The sequence below is a fragment of the Microcaecilia unicolor genome, chromosome 7, assembly GCF_901765095.1.
Source record: "Microcaecilia unicolor chromosome 7, aMicUni1.1, whole genome shotgun sequence".
NCBI lineage: Eukaryota > Metazoa > Chordata > Amphibia > Gymnophiona > Siphonopidae > Microcaecilia > Microcaecilia unicolor.
This window is the reverse complement of record NC_044037.1, coordinates 308,423,866-308,434,266: the sequence shown is the minus strand read 5'-3', so window position 1 is coordinate 308,434,266 and position 10,401 is coordinate 308,423,866. Positions and strand designations below refer to the sequence as shown.

The window sequence follows — 10,401 nt, the reverse complement described above, 5'->3', positions numbered from 1 at the left end:
TGTATGGAAAGGAGGAAGAAGGGGACTGGGATGCTGGTGCTGTATGGAAAGGAGGTTTAAGGGAAGAAGGGGACTGGGATGCTGGTGCTGTATGGAAAGGAGGAAGAAGGGGACTGGGATGCTGGTGCTGTATAGAAAGGAGGTTTAAGGGAAGGGGACTGGGATGCTGTATGGAAAGGAGGAAGAAGGGGAGTGGGATGCTGGTGCTGTATGGAAAGGAGGAAGAAGGGGACTGGGATGCTGGTGCTGTATGGAAAGGAGGTTTAAGGGAAGAAGGGGACTGGGATGCTGTATGGAAAGGAGGAAGAAGGGGAGTGGGATGCTGGTGCTGTAGAAAGGAGGTTTGAGGGAAGAAGGGGACTGGGATGCTGGTGCTGTATGAAAAGGAGGTTTAAGGGAAGAAGGGGACTGGATGCTGTATGGAAAGGAGGAAGAAGGGGACTGGGATGCTGGTGCTGTATGGAAAGGAGGAAGAAGGGGACTGGGATGCTGGTGCTGTATGGAAAGGAGGTTTGAGGGAAGAAGGGGACTGGGATGCTGTATGGAAAGGAGGAAGAAGGGGACTGGGATGCTGGTGCTGTATAGAAAGGAGGTTTAAGGGAAGAAGGGGACTGGGATGCTGGTGCTGTATGGAAAGGAGGAAGAAGGGACTGGGATGCTGGTGCTATAGAAAGGAGGTTTAAGGGAAGAAGGGGACTGGGATGCTGTATGGAAAGGAGGAAGAAGGGGAGTGGGATGCTGGTGCTGTATGAAAAGGAGGTTTAAGGGAAGAAGGGGACTGGGATGCTGGTGCTGTATAGAAAGGAGGTTTAAGGGAAGAAGGGGACTGGAATGCTGTATGGAAAGGAGGAAGAAGGGGACTGGGATGCTGGTGCTGTATGGAAAGGAGGAAGAAGGGGACTGGGATGCTGGTGCTGTGTGGAAGGGAGGTTTAAGGGAAGAAGGGGACTGGGATGCTGGTGCTGTATAGAAAGGAGGTTTAAGGGAAGAAGGGACTGGAATGCTGTATGGAAAGGAGGAAGAAGGGGACTGGGATGCTGGTGCTGTATGGAAAGGAGGAAGAAGGGGACTGGGATGCTGGTGCTGTGTGGAAGGGAGGTTTAAGGGAAGAAGGGGACTGGGATGCTGGTGCTGTATGGAAAGGAGGTTTAAGGGAAGAAGGGGACTGGGATGCTGTATGGAAAGGAGGAAGAAGGGGACTGGGATGCTGGTGCTGTATGGAAAGGAGGAAGAAGGGGACTGGGATGCTGGTGCTGTATGAAAAGGAGGTTTAAGGGAAGAAGGGGACTGGGATGCTGTATGGAAAGGAGGAAGAAGGGGACTGGGATGCTGGTGCTGTATAGAAAGGAGGTTTAAGGGAAGAAGGGGAGTGGGATGCTGGTGCTGTATGGAAAGGAGGAAGAAGGGGACTGGGATGCTGGTGCTGTATAGAAAGGAGGTTTAAGGGAAGAAGGGGACTGGGATGCTGTATGGAAAGGAGGAAGAAGGGGACTGGGATGCTGGTGCTGTATGAAAAGGAGGTTTAAGGGAAGAAGGGGACTGGGATGCTGGTGCTGTATGGAAGGAGAATAGCCTCTGTACATTTCTGTATTAATATGCTGTAGAATTTTTCATCATTTGACTTTTTTTTTTTTGTATTTAATTTACAAGATCTGACCATACAAGTACTGAACTACTCTGGATCTCTCAAGACTGTTGTGCCATGGTTTAAAAATCCCTCAGCTTGCTGCTTCTTGGACTTTAAAGAACCAACTAACAAGTGCCATCCTCTTAGTGTATTAACTCCTCACCCCCAAGAGTGACTTCTTACAGCCTCTCCCTCCTGCCTTCCTCCCACTGACTGAAGGATGGTTCTGGGACCATGGGACATTCCCTCTGCATCTGTTCTCGGGGAACTCTAACCATCGATAACAAACGCTATCTCTTCATCCAGAAACTCGGGGAGGGGTGAGTATGCTTCTGATGAATTTGGGGAAGGAAGGGAGGGTGTCTTTCTATACAGCTCAATATGGTGGAGGATAATGCTGTCCGATTCGGCCAAAAAGTTTTCATTTATATGAATCAATTTTTATTCAACTCAGTTCTTTAAGGCTGCTATCATGAAATAAATTTCATTTTTCTACCTTTGTCTGGTCCATTTGTCATTTCTTCTCCGTCCATGTCCATCGTTCAACTCCCCTCTGTGTCTCCTACCCCTTCCCCTATTTTCCTGCCATGTTGAGCATCTCCCCCTTCTATCCACTGCCTGCTCTTCTTCTCTTCCCCTTTTTCATCCAGCCTTTGGCCTCCTTCTCTCTCCGTCTTCAATCCTTGGTCCTTCTCTCTTTCTCCCCCCCCCCACCCCAACATTGCAGCAGGTGCCAGCACTGTTGTAATATAATTACAAATTTAGAACACTTTTATTTTTCAAACCACCACCACATTCCCTTATGATGCTTTGATTTTCAACTTTAAAATTCTTTCCAAATACTTCTTAAATTGAAAGAAAAGATGTGATTTAAAATAAAGGGGAAAAACAACTTCTAAATACTGAATTCTTTTCCAGTATTAACATAGCGTGCCAGATGTATCCCCAATGCCCTCAAGCACATTGATCAGGTGTATAAGTAATGTTCACTGCTTCATACATATGCCTGGGGTAGTAAGCATTCTTCCAGGCTTCATGAGGCAGAAGATGAACAACGCGTTAAGAGTGCCTGTTCTTTTTTTACCTATAAGTATTGCCATACTGGGACAGACCAAAGGTCCATCAAGCCCAGCATCCTGTTTCCAGCAGTTGCCAATCCAGATCACAAGTACCTGGCAGAAACCCAATTTAGCAGCAACATTCCATGCTACCAATCCTGGAGCAAGCAGCGATTTCCCCATGTCTATCTCAATACCAGACAATGGACTTTTCCTCCAGGAACTTGTCCAAACCTTTTTTAAACCTAGATACACTAACCACTGTTACCACATCCTCCAGCAGTAGGTTCCATAGCTTAACGATTCTTTGAGTGAAAAAAAAAATTCCTTCTATTTATTTTAAAAGTATTTCCATGTAACTTTCTTTAGTGTCCTCTAGTCTTTGTACTTTTGGAATGATTAAAAAAATCGATTTACTTCTACTCGTTCTACACCACTTAGGGTATTGTAGACCTCAATCATATCTCCCATCAGCCATCTCTTTTCCAAGCTGAAGAGCCCTACTACTACTACTCCTACTACTAATCATTTCTAAAGCGCTACTAGACGTACGCAGCGCTGTACACTTTAACATGAAGAGACAGTCCCTGCCCCACAGAGCTTACAATCTAATTAGGACAGACAAACAGGACAAACAAGAGATAAGGGAATATGAAAGTGAGGATGATAAAAAGGGTTCTGAACAAGTGAATAAGGGTTAGGAGTTTAAAAGCAGCATCAAAAAGGTTGGCTTTTAGCTTAGATTTGAAGACGGCCAGAGATGGAGCTTGACGTACCAGCTCAGGAAGTCTATTCCAGGCATACGGTGCAGCAAGATAAAAGGAACAGAGTCTGGAGTTAGCAGTGAAGAAGAAGGGTGCAGATAAGAGCGATTTACCCAGTGAAAGGAGTTCCCGGGGAGGAATGTAGGGCGAGATGAGAGTGGAGAGGTACTGAGGAGCTGCAGAGTGAATGCACAGGTCAATTAGGCCTCAGAACGGTAGAGGACATAACAAGAACCGACCCACGAAGAAACAACCAACCGAGAGTGCAGCCCGGAACACAACAAAAATGGGCCCAGGGGGGTGGAGCTGGACTCCAAGCCCCAAACAGACTCCGCAGCACCGACCGCCCAAACCGACCGCCGTGCTGGCCATCCCGCCGAAGGCAGCAATGAGATGTGAATGTGTGGACAGAAGACCACGCCGCAGCCCTGCAAATCTCCTCAACAGTGGCTGACCTCAAGTGGGCCACCGCCGCTGCCATGGCTCGAACACCAAGAGCCGCGACATGACCCTCAAGAGTCAGCCCAGCCCGGGCACAAGTGAAGGAAATGCAATCCGCCAGCCAACCGGAGAAGGTGCGCCCCCCGACAGAGACTCCCCTCCCATTGGGATCAAACGAAACAAACACCTAACCTCTCTAACCTTCCCTCATATGAGAGGAGTTCCATCTCCTTTTATCATTTTGGTCGCTCATTTTATTTGAACCTTGTCTAATTCCACAATATCTTTATTGAGATATGGTGACCAGAACTGAATTCAGTACTCAAGGTGTGGTTGCACCCTGGAGCGATAGAGGCATTATGGTATTTTCAGTCTTATTCACCATATCTTTTTTAATAATTCCTAGCATCCTGTTTGCCTTTTTTGGCCGCCAGCACACACTGAGCAGAAGACTTCAGTGTATTATCTACAACGACACTCATATCTTTTTCTTGAGCGCTGACCCCCAAGGTGGACCCTAGCATCAGGTAACTGTGATTCGGATTCTTTCCAATGTGCATCACCTTGCATTTGTCCACATTAAATTTCATCTGCCATTTGGATGCCCAGTTTTCAGTTTCCTAAAGTCTTCCTGCAGTATTTCAGTCCACACGTGAAAAACTTGAATAGTTTTGTATCATCTACAGATTTAATCACCTCGCTCGTCATTCCGATTTCCAGATCATTTGTAAATATGTTAAATAGCACTGGTCCCAGTACTGATCCCTGTGGCACTCCACTGTTCACCCTCCTCCATTGAGAGAATGACCATTTAACCCTACCCTCTCTGTTTTCTGTCTAATAACCAATTCCTAATCCACACCAGAACCTTGCCTCCTATACCATGACTTCTTATCAGGAGTCTCTCATAAGGAACTTTTATCAAAAGCTTTCTGAAAATCTAGATGCATTACATCAACCGGCTCACCTTTGTCTAAATGTTTGTTTATGCCTTCAAAGAAATGAAACAAATTGATGAGGCAAGACTTCTCTCGGCTGAACCCATGCAGACTCTGTCCCATTAAACCATGTTTGTCTACATGTTCTGTAATTTTATTCTTTATAATAGTTTCCACTATTTTGCCCAGCACTGAAGTCAAGCTTACCAGTCAGTAATTACTCGGATCACCCTTGGAACCCTTTTTAAAAATCAGCGTCACACTGCCACTCTCCAATCTTTAGGTACTACAGACAACTTTAACACAGGTTGCAGATCACTAGCAACAGATAAGCAATTTCTTGTTTGAGTTATTTCAGTACCCTTGGGTGTGTGCCATGTGGTCCAGGTGGTGGCTCAGTACATCTTCCAGGTTCAACGAGATTTCTTTCCGTTCCTCCGCATTGTCACCCCTGAAAACCATTTCCAGTACAGGTAGATCTCTTACATCTTCTGTAAAGACCAAAGCAAAGAATTAATTCAGTCTCTCCGCTATGGCCTTGTCCTTCCTTAGCGTTCCTTTTACTCATTCCTGATCTAACGGTCCCACAGATTCCCTCACAGGCTTCCTGCTTCTGATATAGCTGAAAAAAGTGTTACTATGAGTTTTTGTCTCCATGGCACGTTTTTCTTCATATTCTCTTTTAGCCTTGAATCTGGCTTGATTGACAGTGTTTATGTTGTTTCTTATTTTCTTCATCCGGATCCTTTTTCATTATTTTTTGAAGGATGTTTTTTTGCTCTAATAGCCTCTTTCACTTTATCTTTTAGCCACGTTGGCTGTCGTTTGCTCTTTTCTCCACCTTTGCTAATACAGGTAGTCGGGGCTTCCACGATGGTATTTTTAAACAATGTCCACACCTGATTCAGAGCCCTGACCTTTGTGGCCGACCCTTTTCCATTTTCCTCATTTTGTCAGTCGCCCCTTTTGAAAATTTAAAAGCTGCTACAGTAGATTTCCTTACTGTCTTCACTCCAGATATCAGCTCAAATTTGATCATGTTCTGATTACTGTTTCCCAGCGGATCCAACACTGTTACCTCTTGTACAATGCCCCGCATTCCACCAAAGATTAGATCCAAGCTCTCCCTGAAGCAGCTGCTCCAAGAAGCAATCATTTATTACATTTAGAAATTTGACCTCCCTAGCACTCCCTGATGTAACATTTATAGGATAATTGAAGTCAGCCATTATTATAATGTTGCCCAATTTGCCAGCTTTCCTATTTTCTGTAAACGTTTCTTCATCTATCTGTTCTGTCCCGGTGGATGGTAGTACAGCCCCACCAGTATACTCTTGGAATTTCTATCCAGAAGGATTCCATGTAGAATGTTTATTTTCTTAGACTCAATTACATGAGTACATAAGTACATACATTCCCCCTTTAACATATAGTGCAACTCTTCTCCCCCCCCCCCCAAGTTGATCCACTCTATCGTGGCGATATAGTTTGTGCCATTGATTGTCCTCCTTCCACGAGTGCACCTCGCTGGGTCACACCACGACCTTAAGCAAATGCTTTTCTGCTCTAAGTCCTGCTCCTGGATAGGACACCTCAGTCCTTCTCTGGTTATTGTGAGAAGAGCAATAACTACTCCTTAATTTCTGCCCAATTGTAAATGGCGTTCCAGGATCCCCCTTCTCCTTCCTGGTTACTTGGCAGGGGCTTGCAGGCAACCAGAGATCACTCGGTACCCTCAGTCAGAGGCAAAACCAAGGACATCTTCCCGCTGAAAATCTCCTCCTTTATTATGCCTTAACTCCACCTCCCCTGTCCTCACTCTTCTCTGCAGGGGCCCTTTTCCTCTGCATTTTGTTTCATAAGCACTCCCATGGCCTGGGCTTCCTCCCAGTCACTCCCCTCAGTCACTCTATCTTTTAGTAATCCCTATCGTATGCACACTCGGAGCTATACACATATTTTATTTTTTGTTACATTTGTACCCTGCGCTTTCCCACTCATGGCAGGCTGAATGCGGCTTACATGGGGCAATGGAGGGTTAAGTGACTTGCCCAGAGTCACAAGGAGCTGCCTGTGCCTGAAGTGGGAATCAAACTCAGTTCCTCAGTTCCCCAGGACCAAAGTCCACCACCCTAACCACTAGGCCACTCCTCCACTGTTGCTACTATTTGAGATTCTACATGGAATGTTGCTATTCCACTAGCAACATTCCATGTAGAAGTCGGCCTTTGCAGATCACCAATGTGGCTGCGCAGGCTTCTGCTTCTGGGAGTCTGACGTCCTGCACATTCGTGCAGGACGTCAGACTCACAGAAACAGAAGCCTGCGCAGCCTTCTATATGGAATGTTGCTAGTGGAATAGCAACATTCCATGTAGAATCTCCAATAGTAGCAACATTCCAAGTAGAATCTCCAATAGTAGCAACAGAACCTCAATAGTAGCAACATTCCATGTAGAATCTCCAATAGTAGCAACATTCCATGTAGAATCTCCAATAGTATCTATTTTATTTTTGTTACATTTGTACCCTGCGCTTTCCCACTCATGGCAGGCTCAATGCGGCTTACATGGGGCAATGGAGGGTTAAGTGACTTTCCCAGAGTCACAAGGAGCTGCCTGTGCCTGAAGTGGGAATTGAACTCAGTTCCCCAGGACCAAAGTCCGCTACCCTAACCACTAGGCCACTCCTCCACTGTTGCTACTATTTGAGATTCTACATGGAATGTTGCTATTCCAACATTCCATGTAGAAGTCGGCCCTTGCCGATCACCAATGTGGCCGCGCAGGCTTCTGCTTCTGTGAGTCTGACGTCCTGCACATACGTGCAGAGCCTTCTACTCTGTCTTATATAATTCTTCACAATGTAACCCATAATTGTACTGCAACCAATTGCACTTCCATCATTTACAATGTATTGTAAGCCACACTGAGCCCGCAAATAGGTGGGAAAATGTGGGATACAAATGCAAATAAATAAATAAATAAAAATAAAGTGATGGTCTTTATCTCCTATGATCACTTTATATACAGCAGGACCAGCTTAGGACAGGGTATAAATTAAGCTCATGTGCTCATTCTGACTTCTCCTTTTCTTCAGGGGCTTTAGCTATGTGGATTTATTGGAGGGTGTTCACGACGGGCACTTTTATGCTTTAAAACGGATCCTGTGCCATGATGAGGAGGACCGTAAGAATGCATTGCATGAGATAGAGATGCACAGGCTCTTCCAGCACCCCAACATCCTGCGACTGGAAGCCCACTGCGTAACGGAGAAAGGACCCAAGTGGGAGGCCTGGCTGCTGCTGCCTTATATGAGGGTAAGAATTGCCTCTAATGAAGATAAGAGACACCTGTGCCACTGCTTCTGTTCCTGCTACTCTGCTTGGGGGAGGGGGGATGAGGGGCATGCTGCTGTTAATGTCCTTCAAGTGGGTAAGTGCAAGAGCTGCACTTTCTAATCTCTGTGGCAGTAAGAGCTGACGCTGGTATCCTCAAGCAGAATAGGAGCAGACGCTGGTGGTACTCCATGTGAGGGACAGAGCCAATACTCTTATCGTCCAGGAGAATGGAAGCTGCCATTGCAGGTACTTAAGATGGACTTGGGGAAAATCCACTGCTTATTTCTAGGATAAGCGACACAAAACCTGGCTTAATCTTTTGGCATTGTGCCAGGTATTTGTAATCAGAACGTCAGTCTGTCCCAGTATGGCAACACTTATCTTCTTATGTACAGTTTGTGAGGGTGAGAGCCAACACTGGTGAACTCCAGGAGAATAGGAGCTTAGTACTGTATGTGAGGGTGAGAGCTGGCACTGGGGTCGTACTGGTACTGTATGTGAGGGTGAGAGCTGGCACTGGGGTCATACTGGTACTGTATGTGAGAGCTGGCACTGGGGTCATACTGGTACTGTATGTGAGGGTGAGAGCTGGCACTGGGGGTCGTACTGGTACTGTATGTGAGGGTGAGAGCTGGCACTGGGGGTCGTACTGGTACTGTATGTGAGGGTGAGAGCTGGCACTAGGGGTCGTACTGGTACTGTATGTGAGGGTGAGAGCTGGCACTGCTGTCCTGTTTCTGAATTAGAAATAATTGCTACTTCCGAGCAGTGCTGGTGTTAAGTGGTGGCAGACAGGGCAATCGCCCTAGGCCCCCGTATCACAGTGGGCCCCAAGCCTGCCTCAAGCTGCAGGAGGCATAACCTGAAGGTAGGCTGTGGGGCCCCTCTTCAGTTTCTGTCCTGGTCCCCAGACTGTTTAACACCAGCCCTGCTTCTGAACGTCCTGTGATAATGGAAACTTTTCATGAGCCGAGTTCAAGGTGATCCAATTACCTTCTATAAATACTGGACAAGTCAGCGTCTGAATCTGTCAGATGCTATTTCCTAGCTGAATAACATAGCAGGGACATAAGGACAGAATCGTGTGAGATGACACTCTGAGATCTAAATATGTATATTCGAGAGCAGACAGGAGGACTTGATACAGACGTCGAAATACCTACAGTTATTTACGCCTTGTTCAGTGAAAAACAAGTTCTAGAATCTTGTCACAATGCGAGGCTCCAAGGGGGTAGGGTTGACAATTACATTACAAAATGTTTTTTTCACTTGGTAGAAATAAAATGGTATCAGAATTTCAAACTAGGATAGACACAGAGGATCCCTAGAGGTGATAAGGAATTCATTATCACCCCACCAAACCAGTCCAGACCATTTAGGTTTCTGCCATCCTACCAGCAGGTGGAGACTAAGACACGAATGCATCGTAATGTCATAGCTTAACCATTTGCAGAAGCTTGGTCAGCCATATTTCTCAGGGTCTGGTAATCCTGTGTAGTCTGCGGTGGTCTGGTAGGAATATTTATTGATGTCTTTTTTTCTTGGAAGCACATTTTTGGTCTCTGAAGCAATGAGTATAAAAAAAGGAGGAGGGGGGGGTCTTAAGCTGAGAGACACTAAAAAGAAAAAAAAAGTACTGAACTTTTCTCTTTTGTTTGGGGTGTCATAGTGGGTCAGACCAATGGTCCATCTAGCCCAGTATCCTGTTTTCCAAACAGTGGCCAAGCCAGTTCACAAGTACAAGCAGAAACCCAATTTTTTTTTTTGTTACATTTGTACCCCGCACTTTCCCACTCATGGCAGGCTCAATGCGCCTTACATGGGGCAATGGAGGGTTAAGTGACTTGCCCAGAGTCACAAGGAGCTGCCTGTGCCTGAAGTGGGAATCGAACTCAGTTCCTCAGTTCCCCAGGACCAAAGTCCACCACCCTAACCACTAGGCCGTTCCTCCAAATCATGGCAACACTCATATAAGTACATAAGTATTGCCATACTGGGACAGACCAAAGGTCCATCAAGCCCAGCATCCTGTTTCCAACAGTGGCCAATCCAGGTCAGAAATACCTGGTCCCAAAAAAGTACAAAACATTTTATACTGCTTATCCCAGAAATAATGGATTTTCCCCAAGTCCATTTAATAATGGTCTATGGACTTTTCCTTTAGGAAGCCGACCAAACCTTTTTTAAAACTCCGCTAAGCTAACCGCCTTTACCACATTCTCTGGCAACGAGTT

At 45.9% G+C, this 10,401-nt stretch overlaps 2 protein-coding genes across 3 annotated transcripts in view; one reads left to right on the top strand and one right to left on the bottom strand.

Moving 5' to 3' along the window:
* Nucleotides 1–10,391, bottom strand: part of GLB1L (galactosidase beta 1 like) — a 194,939-nt gene extending 184,548 nt beyond the window's left edge. For both annotated transcript variants that reach the window (XM_030208753.1, XM_030208752.1), the window contains exons 1-2: nt 10,381–10,391; nt 9,161–9,163 (exon numbers count right to left, since the gene is read on the bottom strand). The gene's annotated coding sequence lies outside the window, so the exon portion shown is untranslated. The remainder of the gene's footprint in view (nt 1–9,160; nt 9,164–10,380) is intronic.
* The window catches only part of STK16 (serine/threonine kinase 16), a 43,059-nt gene continuing 34,308 nt past the window's right edge, over nt 1,651–10,401 (top strand). Inside the window, exons 1-2 of the mRNA XM_030208754.1 lie at nt 1,651–1,947; nt 7,927–8,146. Coding sequence (XP_030064614.1) covers nt 1,862–1,947; nt 7,927–8,146 — 306 coding nt within the window. The 5' untranslated portion in view covers nt 1,651–1,861. The remainder of the gene's footprint in view (nt 1,948–7,926; nt 8,147–10,401) is intronic.